We start from the raw sequence: 24696 nt of genomic DNA, 5'->3' as shown, positions 1-24696 counted from the left end.
GCTGGAGGGGCCCTATTTGCATCTCCTGTTCTCTATAAGGACATAGCATCCACTTTCTGGTGGTGATTCCCTGCCCTCTGCTGCAGAGAGAAGAACCACCTTGAACCTCCATTCTGCACCAGAGCAGGGGAGTCTGAGGTGGCTAGGAAATGATGAAAATTGATAGGAGTGGAAAAAATCAAATTGGCCACTGGAATAAATAGGAATATTAAAAATTCAACCCTATGAGGCTCAAATCTCCAACAGATATATCCTCTGAGGTATCTCGGGGGGTTTTTTGTTTTATTTAATGGTATCTGTTAAGCACCTACTATGTTTCAGACATTGTACTAAGCACTAGGGTGGATCCTGCTGCCTAGACCCATGTGCTCCAACACCATGGGGAAAATAGGACAGGCAGTCAGGGAATGTCTCGGTACTTTTAAAAAGGTCACAATGGAGTCAGAGCACATTGCAGTTGGAGAAACCTCCAAGGAAAAGACTCACTAGTAAACCTAGTCAAGGTAGTTCCAAATTGTTTTCAGTTATAATGGCAAATCAGTCACATAGCAATGTCCACATCGTAGTCTATGGCTAAAGCTTTACTACCATATGTTTAAATTTAAACCATGAGGCCTTCCTGGATGTGAGAATCAAACGTCCCCGCTCTGTAATCTCCATGCCAAGACACATTCAGCATAAGCCAAACCTTCTCTGCCCAAGATGGTCTGTAGAAATATCCTGAAGGCAGGAGGAAAACCCCTCACTATTGGCTTCAAAGCTCTCCGTCACCTTGCCCCCTCCTACCTCAGCTCCCTTCTTGCCTTTTACAACCCAGCCCCCCAGCCCGCACACTCTGTTCCTCTGGTGCTAACCTTCTCACTGTGCCTCGTTCTCACCTATCCTGCCATCAACCCATGGCCCACATCCTACTTCTGTCCTGGAATGCCTTCCCTCCTCATATCCACCAAACTAGCACACTTCCCTCCTTCAAAGCCCTGTTGAAAGCTCACCTCCTGCAGGAGGCTTTCCCAGTCTAAGTCCCCCTTTTCCTCTGCTTCCCCTCCCTTCCTTCTCATTCCCACTCTTTCCCTCTGCTCTACCTCCCTCCCCACCCCATAGCACTTGTGTATATGTGTACATATTTATAATTCTATTTTATTAATGATGTATATCATCATCATCAATCGTATTTATTGAGCGCTTACTATGTGCAGAGCACTGTACTAAGCACTTGGGAAGTACAAATTGGCAACACATAGAGACAGTCCCTACCCAACAGTGGGCTCACAGTCTAAAAGGGGGAGACAGAGAACAAAACCAAACATACTAACAAAATAAAATAAATAGGATAGATATGTATATATATGTATATATATGTATATATCTGTAATTCCATTCATTTATATTGACACCATTGATGCCTATTTACTTGTTTTGATGTCTGTCTCCTCCATTCTAGACTGTGAGCCCGTTGTGGCCAGGGATTGTCTCTGTTGCTGAATTGTACTTTCCAAGTGCCTAGTACAGTGTTATGCACATAGTGAGCATTCAATAAATACAATTGAATGAATGAATGAATGAATTGAAGAGGAGAGAGGTCAGGTCTGCATAGAGATGGTAGTTGAAGCCACTGGAGAGAGTTCTCCAAGAGTGAAGATATAAATGGAGAACAGGAGGGGACCCAGAACTGAGCCTTGAGGGACTCCCACAGTTAGAGGAAAATAACTATGTGGATTTCTGCTGTATCTTATAGGAAAGTTGAGAACCACAACTAAATTATGAACAATCACAAGACTAGGGCAAATTTTATTTTATTTGCATTGATCCCTTTAACCACCTACATTTGTCACTTTTGGTTCCCTGCTATTGAAGATACTTCGATACTTTTCTGGACTGAGTAAACACACTTTCTATTAGAGAAGAAGCGTAGTGGATAGAGCATGGACCTGGTAGCCAAAAGGTCATGGGTTCTAACTCTAACTCTCTCACTTGTTTGCTGTGTGACCTTGGGCGGGTCACTTCACTACTGTGTGCCTCAGTTGCCTCATCTGTAAAATGGGGATTGAGACTGTGAGCCCCCACATGGGACAGGGACTGTGTCCAACTGGATTACCTTGTATCCAACACAGTGCTTAGTACAATGTCTGGCACATAGTAAGTACTTAACAAATACCATTATTATTATTATTATTTCTATTGTGCATAAAGACTTTTCTTGGGAGTTTATTTACTGTGAATCCATACTTTCTCCTGGCATCAAACCATTCCTTAGCTCCCTGGTTCCACCGCTCTGTTTCTCTGGGGCCTATATAGGGTTGCTGTATGTGTATCTGTATATCTGTTGTCAGACTATAGTGGTAGCACATTTGAAGTGTTATATTTACTGACTCAATTGTTAACCTCGCTGTGGATTCTGTGAATCTTGCAATATGCTTTTTAATCGATACCATGAGATTAGTATTTAAGTTGAATTAGATTGCCAGCTCCCGGGGCGGTCTTGGAGGGATTTTCTGGGGTTTCGATTAGGTATAGAAAAATCAAATACCACTTCACATTTAATTTTAAATACATGAAGGGATTTTTGGTGAGGACTTGTTTGGAACTTGGAGCATTTTTAATAATAAAATCAAAGACTGTGCTTAAGACTTGAGGCTGAGGTCTGAGGTCACTGCTTCTCTGCTCTCTGGGTTTCCCAGGGTTTCTGACAGGCTCAGGATGTGGTTTCTTTCACTGTGTCTGTCTTTTGCACAGTAATACAGGGCCATGTCCTCAGTCTTCAGGCTGTTTATCTGCAGATGCAGCAGGCTGTTGGCGTTGTCTCTGGAGATGGTGAATCGGCCTTTCACGGAGTCGGCATAGCTTGTGCTGCTCCCACCAGTATTGATCCAAGCAAGCCACTCCAGCCCCTTCCCTGGAGCCTGGCGGACCCAGTGCATATAGTAGTTGCTGAAGGTGAATCCAGAGGCTTTACAGGAAAGGCGCAGAGACCCCCCAGGCTGTCTCACATCTCCACCGGACTCCATCAGCTGGATCTCACCCTGGACACCTGCAAACACAGAGACAGCATAGAGTCTGAGAACATTCATGTACATACACACATACACACACATGCACACACACCCCCTCACATTTTCCCCAACTACCTTGGAGCAGGGTCAGGATGGAAACCAAAGTGAGGGCAGACTGCATGGTGGGGGCTGTGGGGACAGTTCTGGGGACAGGAGGGAAACAGCACAGACAGTGGGTTGGGGCTTCTCTCCCAGAGCTGCAGGGACGGGGGACTGTTCAGTCTTTAATCAGTGCTGGAGGGGCCCCATTTGCATCTCCTCCTCTCTAAAAGGACACAGCAGCCTCTTCCTGGGGTGAGTCCCTGTCCCTCAGCAAGGAGGGTCCAGCAGAGCCCTGGGGACAAAATCAGAGATGGCTGTGGAAGAGCAATGCTGGTTGGAGATAGAAGGGTTGATTCCCTCTGCTAACTGGGGACCCAGCAATTCCTGGGGAAAGATGCACCCACTTTTTCTAATACTAATTTCAACTGGCATTCTCATTGACCTTTGGTAAAGATACTTACTTTAGACAATTACTGAATCTTCTCTGTGCCTCCGTAACCTCATCTGTAAAATGAGAATTAAGTCTGTGAGCCCCATGTTAGGCAAGGACTGTGGCCCATCAGATTTAGCTGTATCTAACTTAGTGCGGAGTACAGTGCCTGGCATGTAATAAGTGCTTAACAAGCACTTAACAAATGCCATCATTTTTATTATTAAATGCCACAGTTATCATTAAATATGTTAAATATGCCCTCTAGACTGTAAGCGTGTTCATTCATTCAGTCAGGTAGAGAATGTGTATGCTAATTCTCTTGTACTCTTCCAAGCACTTAGTACAGTGTTCTGCACCTATTAAGTGCTCAGTAAATCAATCAGATTTATTGATACTCTGTGAGAGCTCTGTACTAAGCACTTGGGAGAGTACAATGTAACAATATAACAGACACATTCCCTGCCCACAAGGAGCGATTGAATGATTACTATTTTAGGAAAAATAATGACAGTTCTCTTGAGTGTGTTAGCACAAATTGCCTTTTTGCTGACTAGGAAATGAAAAAGAACACTTGGAAAAGGAACTAATATATACTATATACATATTACATATATAGGCACTCAATTCATAATGCTACTTTTAAAAAAACAGTATTTGTTAAGCACTTACTATGTACCAGGCACTGTACTAAGAGCTGGGGTAGACACAATCTAAACAGCTTAGATAGAGCCCATATCCCAAATGGGGCTCACAGCATTAATCCCCATTTTACAGATGAGGTAACTGAAGCACAGAGAAATGAAGTGACTTTTCCCAAGCTCATGTAGTAGACGAGTGTGGAGCTAGGATTAGAACCCAGGTCCTTCTGATTCCCAGGCCCATTCTCTATCCACTAGGCCATGCTGATTCCTTATTGGTATGTACTTATACTGCTATGTTTATTTGCATCACTATTTCAGAATATATTTATAAAATTTTGCTGATATTTTCTTGGGACTGCTGGAATGCAATTATTAGGCACTTAAAGTCCAAGTGCTGAGGCAAATACAAGATAGACCTAGTCCCAGCCCCAACTGGAAATCAATATCTAAGAGGGAGGAAGGGTCCCTGATGGAGCCTGGCTGGCTGGGCCCCTGGGTCTCCATGTGTACTGAAGACAGGGTTATTGGGAAAGGAATGACAGGGAGCTGGAGAAAAAAATGCAAATTTTGGCAGGGGAAGGTGTGTGCACTTGGGTGTGGAATGTGGAATGGATTCCAGAGGCTGAGAAACCCCTACTTCCACCATGGCCCAGCCCAATGGTAAAGTTTCCAGAGTTTATCCCAGGAAATGAGATGTGTGACTAACAGAGTCCTAATCTACATGTTAATGTCACCTTTCCCAGGAAATGTACATGAAATGAACCGACTCTTCCCTTCTGTATCTCACCAGTTCAGAAACACAAGAGTACCTGAGACAGGACAGAAAGCTGTGCTTTGGGCAGCGAGAGGAAACTGCAGACACCAAACAGAAATTCCTTCTCTGCCTCGCTCTCCACCTGCTCCTGGAACAGAGCCCCTCATGCTTAGTGGGTTCCGAGCACCGCCTACTGCCCAGCCTCCTCTTGACTGCCTGCAGGGGAAGCTTTGTGTCTGGGCTCACACTAACTGCCCCTCACTGTGCATCTCGTCTTGCACAATAATACATAGCTGTGTCTGTGGGTGTCATGCCGTTCAGCTGCAGAGAGAACTCATTCTTGGAAGGCTCTGCTGAAATGGAGATGCGGTTTTGAAAGGAAGAAGCATAGTTTGTTGTCCATGTGGAACTACTGTAGTATCCATATCCCATCCACTCTAGTCCTTTCCCTGGATCCTGTCGAATCCAGTTCCAAATTTTGCTAGCCGTAATGGATTCACCGGAGACTTTGCAGGAGAGTCTGAGAGACTCCGAGGGTTTGACCACTCCAGGACCGGACTCCATCAGCTGGACTTCAGACAGGACCCCTGGGAACAAGGAGAGACACAATGAACCTCACACACCAGACACCTGCTCCCCATCTCCCCCTTCCTGAAATCTCAAAGACACTCACAGTGGGAAGCTGCCAGCAGGGAAAGGAGCAGCCACCAGGGTTTCATATTCTTCTGGACCAGGGAAACCATGTCTTCCCCGAGACCTCCAGACCAGTCTCAGGAGAGAGAGACTGACCCTCCCCAGCGTGGGGCACCTATTTCACCTGGGAGCCTGGGGGTGATTTGCATGGGGGAGTTCCACTCAAGGTATAAAGAGGAGAGTCAATAGGGAGGGCTCTGTCCCAGAGCTCTCCTCTGGGGGAGTCTGTCCAATGTCTCAAGGACAGAGAGAATTGATTTCTTCCCCTAGCCCTCAATCCTGGCCATGTCTCCATTTTCTGAGAATCCTTAGAGATGGCAGGGAAATGATATAGGTAGCCTGTGCTTCCAGACTGAGTGGCACTGAGGCTAAAATTTTCCCATCTCCCTTCAGCTCCATATGTCCCCTTCGGATTCAGACATCCCCATTATCTCCAATCACTATTTCCCACCTTTTGGCACTCCCCCTCTTTTCCCTCCAACTGCCCCAAAATGGATACTTGAAAGAAAAATATTCCCAATTTACAGATGGGGAAATAGAGATTTAAAGAATGTAAAATGGCTAGATTGGTCAGGAAAAAGAGCTTGTCTGAAGGGGCCATTGCTGACAGTTCCCCACTCCACTATCAGACTAAAGCAGGACTCTACTGTCCTGCTGGTCTTATTTGAACTGCGTCATGATCTGTGTCAAGAATGCAACAAGGGATAGGGAAGCTGGAGCCCGAATATACTTCCCATATCCCAGGGAAGCATGATCAATTGTGGCCTTGTGGATAGAGCATGGGCCTGTGAGTCAGAAGGACCTGGGTTCTATTCCTAGCTCTGCCTCTTGTCTGTTGTTGACCTTGGGCAATCACTTATCTTCTCTGTGCCTCAGTTCCTTTATCTGAATAATAGTGATTCCATATCTGTTCTTCCTCCCACTTAAAATGTGAGCTGCATGTGGGACTGGATTATCTTTTATCTACTTCAGCACTTAGTACAGTGCCTGACACACAGGAAGTCTTTAACAAATACCATTATTATTATTATCATCATCATTATTATTATTATTTTTTATTTACCATGCTACCAGGAGCTGCTCTGTGTTGGTGTCTGTGTCCTGAGACCCAGCAAGACTCACAGATGATTCTCTGTCACTTCAGTGTCAACAGCACAATAGGGACTGAATGATGTCCAAAGGAAACTGAGGTTGGGCATCAGTCTACATCTGGGAAGCTATTCATACTTTTTTAAGGTATTTGTTACTTACTATGTGACAGGCACTGTGTGAAGCTTTTTGAAGGATACAAGCTAATCAGGTTGGACACGGTTCATGTCCCACTTGGAGCTCACAGTCTTAGTCCCCACTTTACAGATGAGGTAACTGAAGTACAGAAATGTTAAGTGTCTTGTCCAAAGTCATACAGCAAGCTAGTGGTGGAGCTAGAACTAGAACCCAGGTCATTCTGACTCCCAGTCCTGTCCTCTTTCCACTAGGACATTGTCACTGGGCAGAACCAGCCACAGCATAACAGATGAGTTCATGGATTGGAGGGTTGGAAATGGACTCACTGATTCAAGGATTATGAGCAGCAGAAAGAAGTAGGTTTATTGAGATTTACAAGACAGAATCCCTGTGAGGCAGTCCACACAAAAGAAATAGCAAGTACACTGGCCAGCATGGTCCCCAGCTTCTAACTGCTAGTGGAAAGGGGAATGAGATGATGTTCATCTCCAGGGCTACCTTTCAAATCACCCTGGGATTACCTTTGCAAGGGCTACCTTTCAAATCACCAGGAATTACTTTTCAAATCACCCCTTGGTAGGGACTACCTTTGAATTCACCCTGGGGTTACCTTTCAAAGGGCTACCTTTCAATTCACCCTGGGGTTACCTTTCAAAGGACTACCTGTCAAGTCACCCTGAGGTCTAGATCCTTTGCAGGAATATTCAGTTCTCCTTGCTCCAGTGAGGAGTTCCGATCAGTCATGCTGACACCACACAGGCTCCAGCAGACTGGGTGTCCCTGATTCTGGGTAGAGATGACTTACCATGTCAGTATGATCCATCTGCAAGACCTCCCAGGGCCTGCTAGAGGAAAACACCCTGTACATCATTGCCAATCACATGGGAGAGACTTCTCACTTCATGACATTAGCTAGAGCTCAGCTAATTCCAGGGACGGGTTTGGGGAAAGGGCAAGTGGCGAGGGGGAAGAAAAGTTCAAAATGCTCCAGAAGACGAGGGCAGATCTTTCATACTGCCATTGCACATGATTCAAGAAAAGGCATGAATCCTGGTGTGGCATAGAGGAATTCTGTGACAGGTCTGAATCCACGGGAAATGGCTAAGTAGATTTCTGCTATTTCATAGGAAGTTGGAAACCACAGCTATATTATGAACAAGTGAAAGAGTAGGGAAACAATATGTTTTATTCTAGTATTTGCTTTAACCCTTTGAACCAGCTACTCTTACTATTTTTCATTTCTGCTCTTGACATTTTTCTGGACTGAGTAAACAGATTTTTTTCTCTACTGTGCTTAAAGATGGTTCTTGTGTTTATATATACTATGAACGCACACACTCTCTCTAGGCAACAGCCCTCCTCCCTTCTTTTGCTTCCTGCTTCCAGCCTCCTGTTCTCCTTCCCTCCACAAGTACCTGTCTGTGCTGTCTGTGTGGCTCTGTGGAAGTTTGTGCTGGGTCTCTGTCTGAGTATAGTGGAATACCATTTATGCAAAGTGTTATATTTCCTGACTTAATTGGAAACATTTCTTGGTAATCTGTGAATTTTAAAACACATTCCAGAAGTGATTCCTATAGGTTCATATTAAGCTAAATTGCATTGCCACTCATACAGCTGCCTTGGAGGGGTTTTATGAGAAATTTATTAGATGTAGAAAAAAATGTAGAAAGAATTTTACATACTGATGGGTGTTTTGGTGAGAACTTGTTTTGGAATTAAAAACAACGTTAAGAATAGAATCAATGATTGGTATTTGAAGCCGGGTCTGTTGTCAGTGGTCTCTGCTGCTCTGTTCCATAGGCCAGCAGCATCCCAGGAATCTGCCCAGGGTTTATGATAAATTTAAAATGTGGTTTCTCTCACTGTGCCTCTCGCACAGTAATACAGGGCTGTGCCCTCGGTTTTCAGGCTGTTCATTTGCAGATGCACCAGGCTGTTGGTGTTGTCCCTGGAGATGGTGAATCAGCATTTCACTGATGCTGGATACTCTGTAGTTTGTGAATTAGCTACATTACATATCACAGCGACCCACTCCAGCCCCTTCCCTGGAGCCTGGTGGAACCAGCTCATGTAGGAATCACTGAAGGTGAATCCAGAGGCTTTACAGGAGAGGCACAGAGACCCCCCAGGCTGTCTTACATCTCCCCCAGACTCCACCAGCTGGACATCACCCTGGATGCCTGCAAACATAGAGACAGTGTGGAGAATGAGAAGTCAGTCACTCGTAACAGTTATCCATGTCTCTCACATCTTCCCCCAGTTAAATGGGAGCAGGGTCAGCATGGACACAAGATTGAGGACAAACTGTATGTTGGGGGTTGTGGGGACAGTTCTAGAGGAAGAAGGGGACCAACACAGACAACAGGTCTAGGGCTCCTCTCCCAGAGCTGCAGGGAGAGGGATGTGTGGGCTTTAATCAGGGCTGTAAGAGCCTCGTTTGCATCTCCTCCTTTCTATAAGGGCACAGAAGTGGCATCGTGAGGGTGAGTCCCAGCCCTCAGCCTCAGACATAAGGGTCCAGCAGAGCTCCCAGCCGAAGCCCTGGTCAGATTCCTGGAGATGCAGAGAGAGATGTCTACAGGCATTGGTAGGAATGAGATGAATAACATTGTAACTGTGTAAAAAAAGACCAGAGAATGTCCACCTTTGGATGCTCAAACCTCCACAAACTGGCATTCAAACACATAAGTTCTGTGATTACTGTTTTTGCTGCTGAAACCTGAGTGCTGAGAAATCATAGTGAGGTTGGAAAGGAAGTTAGGGAATGTCACTACACTCTTAAGAAGTCAGTATGGTGGCAGTACACATTACAGTTGGAGAAACCTACAAGGAAAAGTATCACTAATGAACCTGGCAAATAACATAGTTCCAAAATGTTCTCAGTTAATGTAGCAAATGACCTACAAGCCAAGCAGAGGAGCAGCATGGCTTAGTGGAAATAGCACGGGCTTGGGAGTCAGAGGTCATGGGTTCTAATCCCAGCTCCGCCACTTGTCAGCTGTGTGACTTTGGACCAGTCACTTCACTTCTCTGTGCCTCAGTTACTTCATCTGTAAAATGGGGATTAAGACTGTGAGCCCCACGTGGGACAACCTGATTACCTTGTATCTACCCCAGTGCTTAGAACAATGCTTGGCACATAGGAAGCATTTAACAAATACCATCATTATTATTAGTATGTCCTCCATATTGTAAACTGTGGATAACTTTCCAATACCAGACCCCTAAATTGAAACAACATGTACATTGCTAATGTGAGAAACAACCTTTCGCACTCTGTTATATCAACCCCAAGACAGTCTCCTGAATCACCCTTCCTTGTCTAAGATGGCTTCTGTCCTGATCACCTGTGTTCAGTCCCCATCCCTAACCTGGGACCCTCCAGCCCTGGTTCCCCGACCCCTGGTTCTTTACCTGCCTCCTCCAGGGATGATATTCTCTCATTTCTGCACTCATCCCCCAATCTAACACCTGATGATTGGGGATGAGTCAATCAGGGGTGGAGTTTCTGATAAAAAATGCCATCCACCCCTCCTCCCATCTCTCTTCTCTCTCCTTTGATGATGATGAGAGGAATGTGCTTCATTATTATTATTATTGTTGTTAATAATATTTACTAACCATTTACTGTGTGCAAAGAACTGTACTAAGCACTTGGGAGAGTACATGCTGAGAAGCAGTGTGGCTCAGTGGAACAAGTACGGGCTTTGGAGTCAGAGGTCATGGGTTCATATACCAGCTCTGCCAACTGTCAGCTATGTGACTTTGGGCAAATCACCTAACTTCTCTGTGCCTCAGTTACTTCATCTGTAAAATGGGGATTAAAACTGTGAGCCCCCCCGGGACAACCTGATCACCTTGTAACCTCCCCAGCACTTAGAACAGTGCTTTGCACATAGTAAGTGCTTAACAAATACCATTATTATTATTATTATTATTATAATTTAACATAAAGCACATTCCCAGCCCACAACAAGCTCACAGTTATTCTGAAGCAATTCTTCTCCACCATGCAGTGTCCAGAGTTCAGGGGATTGGGTGGGGAATAATCCCTGATGAATGAACATATCTTTTTCCCAGGGACAGTGGATGTTCCTGAGGGCTGTTGGGCTCAGGGCCCCTGCCTGTCCATCACATAGACAAAGTACCTTGATGGAGCCTGGCTGTTTCTGTGCTCTGAGGGGTACATGAATCAGGGAAGGGATGAAAGAAGATGGAGATGGGACTATAAATTTTGATGGGGTAGAAACGTGGGTTTCACTCATTTACTCAATTCAATTGTATTTATTGAGCACTTACTGCATGCAGAACATTGTACTAAATGCCTGGGAGATTACAATATAACAATAAACAGACACACTTCCTGGGTTTGTGTGGGGATACACGAGCTATGGGGACAGGATGGGTTTCCTGGATTCCAGGGCTGAGAATCCCCTGGTGACACTGGCCCAGCCCAGTGGTAAACTTCCCTGGTTTGTCACAGAAATTGTGATGCATCAATCAGTCCATGTGTGATGAACAGAGTTATGATTCCTGTGTTAATGTCCACCTTGCCAGAAATTGAACATTAAAAGGGGCTTAAGGGTAACAGAGTCAAGAATGAGAGTGTCACCTCTAGGGGAAAGCTGTGCACTGGACAGGAAGAGGAAACCGCAAATACAGAATGGAAACTGTTTCTCTGCCTCGCTCTCCACCTGTTCCTGGAACTGGGCTCCTTGTGCTCAGTGGGTCCTAAGCACCCCTTATTCCCAGCTTTCTCTTGACCCCCACCTGCAGGGGAAGGTTTGTGTGTGGGCTCACTCTCACTACCCCACACTGTGTCTCTTGCACAGTAATACATGGCCGTATCTGTGGGTGTCACACTTTTCAGTTGTAAAAATACTTGGCTCTTGGAAGTGTCCCTGGTGAAGCTGACGTGAGACTGCAATGCCGGGTTATAGCTATTGCTTCCATCTCTCCAGATAGCTCCAACCCATTCCAACACCTTCCCTGCAGGCTGTCGAATCCAGTGCAGGTGAGGGAAAATCCAGAGACGGCACAGGAGAGTCTAAGGGGCTCTGAGGGCTTCACCACTCCAGTTCCAGTAGTAGCTACTGGTGACTGAGTCCCCAGTGATGGCACAGAAGAGTTTGAGAGAGTCTGAGGGTTTGACCACTCCCAGGCCGGTCTCCACAAGCTGGACTTCAGACAGGACCCCTGGAAACAAGGAGAGACACAGTGAACCCCACATAGCAGACACCTGCTCCCCATCTCCCCCTTTCTGAAATCTTGCAGACACTCACAGTGGGGAGCTGCCAGCAGGGAGCGGAGCAGCCACCAGGATTTCATGTTCTTCTGGACCAGGGAAATCATGTCTTCCCCAGAGATCTCCAGCCCAGGCTCAGAAGAGAGACTGACCCTCCCCACCATGGGACCGCTATTTCATCTGGGAGCCTGGGGGCCAGCTTTGCAGGGGGGGGGACTCTCTCTGAGTATAAAGGGGAAAGCGGATAGGGAGGGCTCTGTGTTTGAGCTGTCTTCTGTGGGAATGTGTCCTGTGACTCAGGGACAAGGAAAATTGATTTCTGTCCGAGTCCTCTGCTCTGGTGTTGACTCCACTTTCTGAGAATTCCTTGGGGTTGAACAGGGAACTGACTTAGGTAGACTGTGGTTAAAGACTGAGTGACACTGCAGGTAAAATCCCTCCATCTCCATGGGGCTCCATTCAGCCCTTTGGTCTCAGATATCCCCACTAACTCCACCTTGTAACACCCACCACCCCTTCTCCTGAAATGGATTTGGGAAAACAGATATATAATCCCAGTTTACCGATGGGAAAATGGAGGCTTAGAAAATGTAAAATGGTTAGATTAGTTGGGGAAAAGGGTTTGTTTGGAGGAGCCATCTCTGACATTTCCACTGAACACCAGAATGATAAAGCAGAAGTCTGTCTGGACTTGCTTGTTCAACCTCTGTGATGTTCTATGTCAAAAATGCCACAAGGTACATGGATGATGGAGTCTGAGTAAGCTTCCCATCTACCGGTGAAACATAACCAATTTACCAGGTTACAAGGAGCTCTGTGTCCTGAGACCCAAGACTCGAATCAATCAATCATTCAATCGTATTTATTGAATGTTTATTATGTGCAGAGCATTGTACAAAGTGCTTGGGAGAGCGCAATACAACAGAAGTAGTAGACATGTTCCCTGACCACAACAAGCTTACAGTAGAGGAGGAGGCAGATTTTAATATGAAGAAATAAGAGGTGATTATCAGTCACTTCAGTGTCAGCAGAGCAATAGGGACTGAATGAAGCCTGAAAGAAACTGAAGTTATGCATCAGGCTACATGGGGAAGGTCGTCACCCTATGAGTCTTCCTGAAGCCTGAGACCTAGACAGGACACTATCACACAATGTACAGACAGATCAATAAAGTACAGAATGAAGAAGGCCAGCATAGCTTTAAGGAGATTAATAGCAATTTTAGTAACAACAGGGAACAAAATGTCACATGAAATTCAAGCTCCACACTTGCCAGTTATGGAGAATGGCTAACAGAATGCACAAATGACTGCTGGGTGGAGGAACCAAATGGGACACACATGTGCAGGCAGGAGAGAATCCATGATGTTGAGACAGAGAAAAGTTATGTGGCATGGATTGATGTCCTGAACTGAAGCCGTGTGGAGGTAGGGAAACAAGGAGATATGTAGGGAAACTCCATCCATTCTACCAAGATCTTTTCAGGCACTGTCACACACATGGATAGACATTCACCTTTAGAAAGATCATCTTTGAAAGCTAGTGGCAGCTTCAGGTACGACAAATGTACCCCTCAATGCTACCTAACTCACAAACCCCTCAAGGCTTCCTGCAATGGTCTATCCACACAATTGAAGACCTGAAATAGGTGAAGTTCAGGCTGAACTGGCAGCTCAGCTAGAGACTTCCCAGGGCCTGCCTGAACGAAACACCCTGTATATCAATGCCAATCTCCTGGGAGAAACTGCCCACCTGATGACATCAACTGGAGCTCAGCCTATTCCAGGGAAGTGCTTGGGGAAATTGCCAAGGACTGGGTCAGAGCAGAAAGGTTCAGAAAGCTCCAGAGGAAGGGAGGTCGTTCATCCTGCTATTGTTCACAATAAAAGAAGATGCCCAAATCCTTCTGTGGCATAGAAGATACTTGTGGACTGTTTGAGTCCGTGGGTACAGCTAGGTGGATTCTTGCTGTTTTTTAAGGATTTGGGAACCATAGCTAAATTATGAAAAAGTGCAGGACTAGGGAAAGGTTACATTTTATTCTAGTATTTTTTTCTAATCCCTTGAACCTGCTATTCTTACTATTTTTGGTTTCTGTTCTTGACTTGTTTCTGGACTGAGTAAACAGACTTTCTAGCATAAATAAAGATGCTTCTTATGTGTTGACATATTATGAATCTATACTCTCTCCACATATCAGTCCTCCTCCCTTCCTTTGCTTCCTGCTTTCATCCCTCTGTGTCTCCTTCCCTGTATCAGTCCCTCTCTGTGGGGGGGTCTGTGTTGGGCTGCTGCCTGAGTATAATGGGATCCCATTTCTACAGAGTATTATGTTTACTGACATAATTGCAAACATTGCCTAGTAATCTGTGAATTTTGAAAACATATTTCAGAATTAATTCCATTAGGTTTATATTTGATCTGAATTGCATTGCTACTTGTCAGGCTGCCTTGGAGTGATTTTCTGAGATATTCATTAGATGTAGAAAATATCAAGCTCTGATTAACGTTTAATTTTACATACCGATGGGATTTTGTGCTAAGGCTTGTTTTGGAATTGTTAACAACCTTAATAATAGAATTAACAACTAGCCTTAAAGGCCAGGGCTGTTGTCTGCGGCCTCTGATGCTCTGCTCCCCCAGCCAGCTGCAGCCTAGAAATCCCCCCAGGGTTTTTTGACAGGCTCAGAATATGGTTTCTTTCACTGTGTCTGTAGCACAGTAATAGAGGGCCATGTCCTCGGTTTTCAGGCTGTTCATTTGCAAACTCAGGAGGCTGTTGGACTTATCCCAGGAGATGGTGAACCGGCCTTTCACAGAGTCCGCATAGCCGGTGCTACTACCATCATTATAAACCCTAGCGACCCACTCCAGCCCCTTCCCTGGAGCCTGGCGGACCCAGTGCATGTAGTAGTAGCTGCTGGTCAATCCGGAGGCTTTACAGGAGAGGCGCAGAGACCCGCCGGGCTGTCTCACGTCTCCCCCAGACTCCACCAGCTGGACATCACCCTGGACACCTGCAAACACAGAAACAGCATGAATCATGAAAACATTCAATCACTCACATTTATTATTTGTATTAGTCACATCTTCCCCCATTTACCTTGGAGCAGGGTCAGGATGGAAAGCAAACTGAGGGCAGACCGCATGGTGGGGGCTCTGAGAACAGTTCTGGGGGCAGGAAGGGAACAACACAGACAACAGATCTGGGGCTCCTCTCCCAGAGCTGCAGGGACAGGGGCCCTGCAGGCTTTAATCAGGGCTGGAAGGGTCTAATTTGCATCTCCTCCTCTCTATAAAGGCACAGCAGCCACCTCCTGGGTTTGAATCACTGCCCTCTGCCTCAGTCCAGCAGAAGTCCTGGTCAGATTCCCAGAGACTCAGAGAGAGATACCTACAGGCATTGGTAGGAATGAGATGAATCACGCTGTAATTGAGAAAAAAAGACCAGAGACTGCCTTCCGATGCTCAATCCTCTACAAACTGGCATTCAAACCACATGAATTCCCTGATTACTGTTCTGCTGCTCAGACATGAGTGCTCAGAAACAATGGCAAAGTTAGAAGGAACTCAGGGAATGTCACTAAACTCTGAAGAAGTCACAATGGTGGCAGAACACATTCCAGTTGGAAAAACAAGGGAATGACTCATTAATGAACCTGAAAAGCAACTTTGTTCCTAATTGTTTTCAGATAGCAAATGATCTACAAACCAAAGTCCACCACATTGTCAAGTGCGGATAACTTTTTAATATCACACCCTTAAATTAAAGCAGTACACACTTTGCTAATGTGAGAAACCACGTTCTCCTCTTTTTATCTCTACCCCAAGACACTCTCGGGAAACACCCAACCTCCCTTGCCTAAGATGGTCTCTGTCCTGACCACCAGTGTTCCCCAGTCCAGGTCCCCCACAACCCTGGGCCTCTTTCTACCCGCTCCAGCTGTGACACTCTATCACACCTGCTCCTGCTCAGGTCCACCTACCTAGCACGTGAGGGTTGGGGACAAGTTATTATGGGGTGGAGATTCTGGTAAAAAGTGCCCTTCCACCATCTCCTATTTCTCAAGCAGTGATGAAGATGAGAGGAATGTGCATCATCCTGAGGCAGTTCTCCTCCCCACTGCAAGACTGTAAGTTCAATGTCCAGATCCCAGGAGTTTTAATGGGGATAGCCTCTGAGAGTCGAGGCAACTTTCCCCTAAGGACAGTGGGTGTTCATGAGAGCTAGTGAGCTCAGAGTCCCTGATGATACCTGCCTTGGCTGGACCGCTGGGTATGGGAAACAGGAAGGGGATGACTGGGAGCTGGAAATAGGGCTATAAACTTTGGCTGAGGTAGAGATACAGATTTGTGTGGGGATGTATAATTTATGGGGTGGGGTAATCCCCTGTATTCCAGTACTGAGAGTCCCCTAATAGGACACTGGCTCAGCCCTATTGCAAACTTTTCAGTTTTTCACAGGAATTGAGCTTTGTTATGACCAGAGTTATAATCTCTGTGTTTATGGCCACCTTACCAGGAATTGCACACTTAAAAGCGCTTAAGGGTAACAGCATCAGGAAGGAGCGTATTGTCTCTAGGGGAAAGTTGTGTGCTGGGCAAGGAGAGGAAACCACAGACACTGAATACTCTCGCTCTCCATCTGCTCCTCGAACTAGGCTTCTGGTGCCCAGCGGGTGCTGAGCGTCTCCTGCTGCCCAGCCTCCTCCTGATCGCCTGCAGGGGAAGGTTTGTTTCTGGGCACACACTCACTGCCCCGCACCGTGTGACTCTTACACAATAATACAGGGCCGTGTCCTTGGTTTTCAGGCTGTTCATTTGCAGAGGCAGTAGGCTGTTGCCATTATCACTGGAGATGGTGAATCGGTCTTTCACCGATGAGGCATATTCTGTAGTTTGTGAATGAGCTTGGTTACGTATCACAGCGTCCCACTCCAGCCCCTTCCCTGGAGCATGGTGGAACTAGTACATGCAGTAGTCACTGAAGGTGAATCCAGAGGCTTTTCAAGAGAGGCGGAGGGACCCCTCAGGCTGTTTCATATCTCCCCTGGACTCCACCAGCTGGACCTCACCCTGGACATCTGCAGACACAGAGACAGGGTGTGTTGTGAAAATAGTCACACACACATATACACACACACACACACACACACCCCAGTTATCCATGTCTCACATCTTTTTCCAAATTACCTTGGAGCAGGGTCAGGATGGAAATGAAAGGAAGAGCAGACTGCATGGTGGGGGCTTTGGGCACAGTTCTGGAGGAAGAAGGGGAATGACACAGACAATGGAGCTGGGGCTCCTCTCCGAGAGCTGCAGGGACAGGGGTCGTGCAGGTTTTAATCAGAGCTGGAGTGCCCCATTTGAATCTCCTCCTCTTTATAAGAGCACAGCAGTTGCCCCCTGGGGTTTCCTACCCTCAGCCACAGAAAGGAGGTCCCAGCAGAGGCACAGGTCCCGATTTTTGGAGATGCAGACAGAGATGCTTGTGGACATTGGTAGGAATGAGAAAAATCATGTTATGATTGGGAAAGAAGACTAGAGGATGTCCCCTTTCTGATGCTTCTCCTTCCAAAAATTGTCATTCAATCTACATAAATTCTGTGATTACAGTTCTACAGCTCATCAGACCTGAGAGCTCAGAAAAGATAGCCAAGTTGGAGATAAAGACAGGGAATGTCACTCCCCTATTAAGAATCAGTCACAGTGGTGCCTGAACAGTGGCAGAGCACTGTCATTGGAGAAAACTGCAAGGAAAAGACTCACCAATAAACCTGGTAAGCAAAGTTCCAAAACATTTCAGCTAATGTAGTAAATACACTACAAAGGGATGTCCCAAACGCTGTAATCTGTGGATAGCTTCGTAGTATCAGACCCCTAAATTAAAATCATGCATGCTTCACCGAAGCAAAAAGCCACCTTCCCTACTCTTTCACCTCAACCCCAAAACACACTCAGCTAACACTAAACTTTCCCAATCCTAGAGGGTCCCTAACCTCATTACCTGCAATCAGGCCCCATCCCTGCCCATGGGTCCCTGCTCCACCTGCCCTTTCCAGGTGCAATATTCTGTCACCCCTGCTCCTGCTCTGATCCCCAAATCTGACACCTGAAGTGGTGGAGACAGGTCACTGCAAGGGTGGAGATTCAGGTTGGTGAGTGTCATTCCCCTCCCCATTGTGTCGCCGTTTCTGCAGTGATGACAAAAAGAGAAGTATGTATCATCCTGAGACAGTTCTCCTCCACCTTGCAGCACTTTGGGGTCAGTATCCAGACCCCAGTGGTTGGGTTGGGGACAGTCCCTGCAGGCCAAGGCAACTTTTCCCCGAGGACAGTCCGGTGTTCCTGAGGGCTGCTGGGCTCAGGGCTCCTGTTTATCCCATCCCTGGACAAGGGTCCCTGATGGAGCCTGGATGGCTGGGTTCCTGGGTCTTTGTGCACTAAGGGACATGTAGATCAGGAAGGGGATGACAGGGAGTTGGAGATGGGGATGCAAACGTTGGCAGGGGAAGAGACATAGGTTTATGTGGGGATGTATGACCTATGGGGTGAGGTGAGTTCTCTGGATTCCAGGGCCAAGAATCCCTAATTCGACACTGGCCAGGCCAAATTGTAAACATCCCAGAGTTTGTCCCAGGGATTGAGGTGCATGATGACCAGAGTTATGATCCCTGTTTTAATATCCACCTTAGCGGGAACTGTACACTTAAAGGGGCTTAAAGGTAACAGAGTCAGGAAGGAGGGGGTGATCCCTGGGGGAAAGCTGTGTGCTGGGCAGTGAGAGGAAACCACAGAAACCAAACAGAAACTCCTTCTCGGACTCGCTCTCCACCTGCTCCTGGAACTGGGCTCCATGTGTTCAGTGGATCCTGAGCGCCCCTTGCTGCCCAGCCTCTTCCTGACTGCCTGCAGGGGAAGGTTTGTGTGTGGGCTCACGTTCACTTCCCCACACTGTGTGTCTTGCACAGTAATGCACGGCCGTGTCTGCAGGTGTCATGCTGTTCAGCTGCAGAGAGAACTCATTCTTGGACGTGTCTCTGGAGATGGAGATTCGACTCTTGAGAGAAGGGGCATAGTTGGTGCTGCCTTGATAACCAATATACCCCATCCACTCCAGCCCCTTCTCCTGGGACTGACGGATCCAGTGCCAGTAGTAAGCACTGGTAGTGATGGAGAAGTCCGAGACGACACAGGAGAGTCTGAGGGACTCTGAGGGCTTCACCACTCCTGGGCCAGTCTCCGTCAGCTGGATCTCAGACAGCACCCCTGGGAACAAGGAGAGACACAGTGAATGCCACACAGCAGAGATTTGCTCTCCATCTCCCTCTTTCTGAAAATGCTCGGACACTCACAGCGGGGAGCTGCCAGGAGGGAGAGGAGCAGCCACCAGGATTTCATGTTCTTCTAGACCAGGAAAACCACGTCTTCTCCAGAGACCTCCAGCCCAGGCTCAGGAGAGAGACTGACCCTTCCCAGCATGGGACTGGTATTTCACCTGGGAGTCTGGGGGTGATTTGCATGGGGGAGTCACACTCTGGGTATAAAGGGGAGGGTAGAATGGGAGGGCTCTGTACTTGGGGAAGTCTGTCCTGTGTTGTGTCAGAGATGGAGAGAATCGATTTTTGCTTGTGCCCTCAGCTCTGGTCAAGACTTCATTATCCAAGAATTATCTGAATTCCTTAGGGATGGACAGGGAACTGACATAGGTAGGCTGTGGTTACAGACTGAGTGACTCTGTGGGTAAATTCCCTCCATTTAGTCACTGGGACTCAGACCTCCCCACTACCTCCAATCAACATTTCCCACCTTGTGACAACCCTCCCACTGAAAATGGATTTTGAAAATAGGAAAATATTCCCAATTTACAAATGGAAAAATGCAGGCTTAGAAAATGTAAAAGTTAGATTAGTCAAGCAAAAGGGGTTTTTTTGGAGGCACCATAGCTGAGAAGTCCCTATTTATCCCACAATCAGCTTAAAGCTGGGCTATGTAGTCTTGCAGTCTTGTTCAATGTGTGTCATGCTCCACGCCAAGAATGCAACTAGGGACATGGAAACTGGCATACAAATTTACCTGGGAAATGTGACCAATTTACCATGCTACCTAGAGCTGTTGTGTGTTGATGTATGTGTCCTGAGACCCAACAAGACTCACAGACGATTATCAGTCACTTCGGTGTCAGAGCAATACGGATTGAATGAAGACTGAAGGAATCTGAGTTTGTGCATTGGTCTATACTGGGAAGCTGTTTACGCTACCAGGCTTTTTTTTTTCTATGCTATTTAAGTGCTTACTATGCGCCAGACAGTGTACTGAGGGCTGGGGTAGATACAAGCTAATAAAGTTGGACATAGTCCTTGTTGCACCTGGAGTTCACAGTCTTAATCCCCATTAATAATAATAATGATGGCATTTGTTAAGCACTTATTATGTGCCAAGCAATGTTCTAAGCACTGGGGAGGATACAAGGTGATCAGGTTGTCCCATGTGGAGCTCACAGTCTTAATCCACATTTTACAGATGAGGTAACCGAGACTCAGGGAAGTTAAGTGACTTGCCCAAGGTCACACAGCAGACATGTGGCAGAGCCAGGATTTGAACCCATGACATCTGACTCCGAAGCCCATTCTCTTTCCACTGAGCCACACTGCTTCTCAGGTAACTGAGACACAGAGAATTTAAGTGACTTGTCCAAGGTCATACAGCAGACAAATGGCAGAACTGGGATTAGGACTAAGGTCGTTCTGACTCCCAGGCTGTTGCTCTCTCCATTAGGCTAAACTGCATACTACCAGACTTCCTGAAGCCTGTGACCTAGGCAGGGCACTGTCCCACAGTGCACAGGGGGGCAGATCAAAAAAATACTGAATGAAGAAGGCTAGCATAGCTTTGGAGAAATTAATGGAGATTGTGAAACAAGCAAGAATCAAATGTCACATGGAATTGAAACTTTACTGCATCACAGGGTGGGTGAGTGCAGAGAATGGGTGCTAGCAAGATGCACAAGTTACTGCTATTTGGGAAAACCAAATAGGAAACTTACGTGCATGGGCAGGGGAGAATCCATGATATTAAGATGATGCAAAGCACTGCCTCAAACCATGCAACATAGCATGGACTGATGGGAGACCATGACATTAGGCAGGGTAGCAGGGAGGAGTGGAATTGGTCTCCCTGAGCTGAGACTTTGTGGACATAGGGAGACACAGAGACAGTCTGCAGAAACAGAGACAGACCTGCAAGCAGAAACTGCAGCCATCCTGATGGATCTGTTCAGCCCCTGTTACACACACGGATAAGAGTTCTCCTGTGGAAGTGCTATCTATGAAAATGGGTTGCAACTACAGTTATGACAAATATGCCCCCAGTTGCACAAAACACCCAATCAATCAATCGTATTTATTGAGCGCTTCCTGTGTGCAGAACACTGAACTAAGTTCTTGGGAGAGTGCAACACAACAATATAACAGCACTGGTAGACCCATTTCCTGCTCACAACATGCTTGCAGTCTACAGGGGGAAGTAGACATTACTATAAATGAATATGTTATGGGTATGTATCAAAGCGCTGTGGGGCTGATGGAGGGGTGAATAAAGGGAGCAAACTCAAGTGCAAGGGCAACAGAAAAGGGAGTGGGAGAAGAGGAATTGAGGGCTTATTTAAGAAAAGCCACGTGGACAAGAGGGTCCCATGTGATGGTCTGTCCAGACAGTTGAAGGCCTGGAATAGGTGAAGTGCACCTTGACTTCCCAGGGCCTGCCTGAAGGAAACACCCAGTACAACAATGCCAATCACCTGGGAGAAACTGCCCACCTGATGGCATCAGCTGGAGCTCAGCCAATTCCAGGGAAGGGCTTGGGGAAAATGGCAAGTGGAGAAGGGGCAGAAAGGTTTAAAAAGCTCCAGAGGAGGAAAGCAGATTTTTCATCCTGCCACTGAACATGATCCACGGAGAGGCCCCAATCCTGCTTGGGACCTAAGAATTTTGAGGTAGGCCTGATTCCATGGGAAATAGTTAAGTGAATTTCTGCTGCTTCATAGGAATTTGGGAACCACAGCTATGTTATGAACAAATGAAAGAGTAGGGAAAAGTTATGTTTTATTCTAGTATTTGCTTTAATCCTTTGAACCAACTATTCTTACCACTTTTAGTTTCTGCTTTTGACACTTTTCTGGAGTGAGTAAGCAGACTCTTTCTCTATCCTGCTTAAAGATGATTCTTGTGTGTTTATATACTATGAATGTACACACTCTCCCCAGGCATCAGCTCTCTTTTCCTTTACTTCCTGCTTCTGCCCCTCTGTGTCTCCTTCCCAGCACCAGAGCCTGTCTGAGTGGGACTCTGAGTCTCTGGGTTCTGTGTTGGGTCATTGCCTGAGTATAATGGGATCTCACTTATACAAAGCATTATGTTTACTGACTTAACTAACAACTTAATTAACTTAATTTCCTCTCTAATCTCCCATCTTCCTGTCTCTCCCGACTTCAGTCTATACTTCACTCTGCTGCCCGGATTATCTTTCTACAGAAACGCTCTGGGCATGTCACTCCCCTCCTCAAAAATCTCCAGTGGCAGCCTGTCAACCTACGAATCAAGTAAAAACTCCTCACTCTTGGCTTCAAGGCTCTCCATGACCTCGCCCCCTCCTACCTCACCTCCCTTCTCTCCTTCTGCAGCTCAACCCGCACCCTCCGCTCCTCTGCCACTAACCTCCTCACTGTGCCTCATTCTCGACTGTCCCACCATCAACCCCCAGCCCACATCCTTCCCCTGGCCTGGAATGCCCTCCCTCCACACATCCACCAAGCTAGCTCTCTTCCTCCCTTCAAAGCCCTACTTAGAGCTCACATCCTCCAGGATGCCTTCCCAGGCAGAGCCCCTTTTTTCCTCTCCTCCTCCCCATCCCCCCCCCCACCCTACCTCCATCCCCTCCCCACAGCACTTGTATATACCTGCACAGATTTATTACTCTATTTTATTTGTACATATTTACTATTCTATTTTGTTAATGATGTGCATATGGCTTTAATTCTATTTGTTCTGACAATTTTGACACCTGTCTAAATGTTTTGTTTTGTTGTCTGTCTCCCCCTTCTAGACTGTGAGCCCGTTGTTGGGTAGGGACCATCTCAATATATTGCCAACCTGTACTTCCCAAGAGCTTAGTACAGTGCTCTGCACACAGTAAGTGCTCAATAAATACGATTGAATGAATGAATTCATTAACTGCAAACATTGTAAACTAAGCTGTGAATCTTGAAACACAATTCGGGAGAGATTCCATTAGGTTCATAGTTAACCTGAATTGCATTGCCTCTCATCCGGCTGCCTTGGAGGGATTTTTCTGAGATATTCATTGGATGCAGAAAAACTCGAGCTTAGGTTCACATTTAATTTTACATACCGATGGGATTTTGTGCAAGGACTTGTTTTGGAGTTAACAACCTTAATAATAGAATTAATGATTGGACTTAGGAGCCAGGGCTGTTGTCTGTCATCTCTGCTACTCTGTTCCCCAAGCCAACTGCAGCCCAGAAATCCTCCTAAGGTTTTTGACAGGCTCAGAATGTGGTTTCTCTCACTGTGTCTGTAGTACAGTAATACAGGGCTGTGTCCTCAGTTTTCAGGCTACTCATCTGCAGATAGAGCAGGCTGTTGGCATTGTCCCTGGAGATGGTGAATCGTCCTTTCACAGAGTCCGCATAGTAGGTTTTACTACCATCGTAATAAATTACAGCGACCCACTCCAGCCCCTTTCCTGGAGCCTGGCGGACCCAGTTCATGCCATAATTGCTGAAGGTGAATCCGGAGGCTTTACAGGAGAGGCGCAGAGACCCCCCAGGCTGTTTCACGTCTCCCCCGGACTCCACCAGCTTGACATCACCCCGGACTCCTGCAAATACAGAGATAATGTGCATCATGAGAAAAGTCACATACACCCACCCACACACACTCTATCCATGTCTCCCACATCTTTCCACAATTACCTTGGATCAGGGTGAGAATGAAAACCAGACTGAGGACAGACTGCATAGTGGGAGCTGTGAGAGACTTCTGGGAGAAAGAGAGGAATGGCACAGGCAATGGGTCTGAGGCTCCTCTCCCAGAGCTGCAGGGACAGGGGCTGTGCGGGCTTTAATCAAGGCTGGAGGGGCCCCATTTGCATCTCCTCTGCTCTATAAGGGCACAGCAGTCACCTTCTGGGAGCAGAGTCCCTGCCTCCTGCTTCAGAAGGAAGGACTTGGCAAAACCCTGGGGACGTCATTGGGAGATGTCTGTGGAAGAGCAATGCTGGTTGGAGACAAAGGGAATGATTCCCTCTGCTAACTGGAGACCCAGCAGTTCCTGGGCTGACATGTCTACTTTTTAAATACCAATTTTAACTTGCATTCTCACTGGCAAGGGTCATTTACTAAATAGGTTCTTATCTTGAATGTTAGCTAGGCATGAATAGTCCATTTTTGACAGTTGCCCTTTCCCTTCAAATTACAGTTTATGTAGACAGGTACACTTAAACTGCTATACATTATTAGTGTCCTCTATTAATGGATCAATTTGTAATTTTTTTAGTGACAAAAAACCTTAATCCTTAATCTGTGCATATAT

General features: G+C 46.5%; 4 gene segments (V, D, J or C); all 4 read right to left on the bottom strand.

Annotated features, from left to right (window-relative positions):
• Positions 1 to 2621: 2621 nt before the first annotated feature.
• Positions 2622 to 3229, bottom strand: LOC119936553. The segment is given in 2 exon segments: positions 2622 to 3028; positions 3126 to 3229. Coding segments are annotated over 2 exon segments (453 nt in total).
• Positions 3230 to 14770: 11541 nt separating this feature from the next.
• Positions 14771 to 15295, bottom strand: LOC119936686. The segment is given in 2 exon segments: positions 14771 to 15102; positions 15189 to 15295. Coding segments are annotated over 2 exon segments (378 nt in total).
• Positions 15296 to 16521: 1226 nt separating this feature from the next.
• Positions 16522 to 19486, bottom strand: LOC119936552. The segment is given in 5 exon segments: positions 16522 to 16599; positions 16865 to 16977; positions 17279 to 17401; positions 19025 to 19354; positions 19441 to 19486. Coding segments are annotated over 5 exon segments (690 nt in total).
• A 705-nt stretch (positions 19487 to 20191) lies between these two features.
• LOC119936551 lies at positions 20192 to 24183 on the bottom strand. The segment is given in 4 exon segments: positions 20192 to 20221; positions 21325 to 21429; positions 23673 to 23983; positions 24078 to 24183. Coding segments are annotated over 4 exon segments (492 nt in total).
• Between the last annotated feature and the right edge of the window lie 513 nt (positions 24184 to 24696).

This window comes from Tachyglossus aculeatus, chromosome 14 (genome assembly GCF_015852505.1).
Source record: "Tachyglossus aculeatus isolate mTacAcu1 chromosome 14, mTacAcu1.pri, whole genome shotgun sequence".
NCBI lineage: Eukaryota > Metazoa > Chordata > Mammalia > Monotremata > Tachyglossidae > Tachyglossus > Tachyglossus aculeatus.
This window is presented reverse-complemented; position numbering and strand designations above follow the sequence as displayed.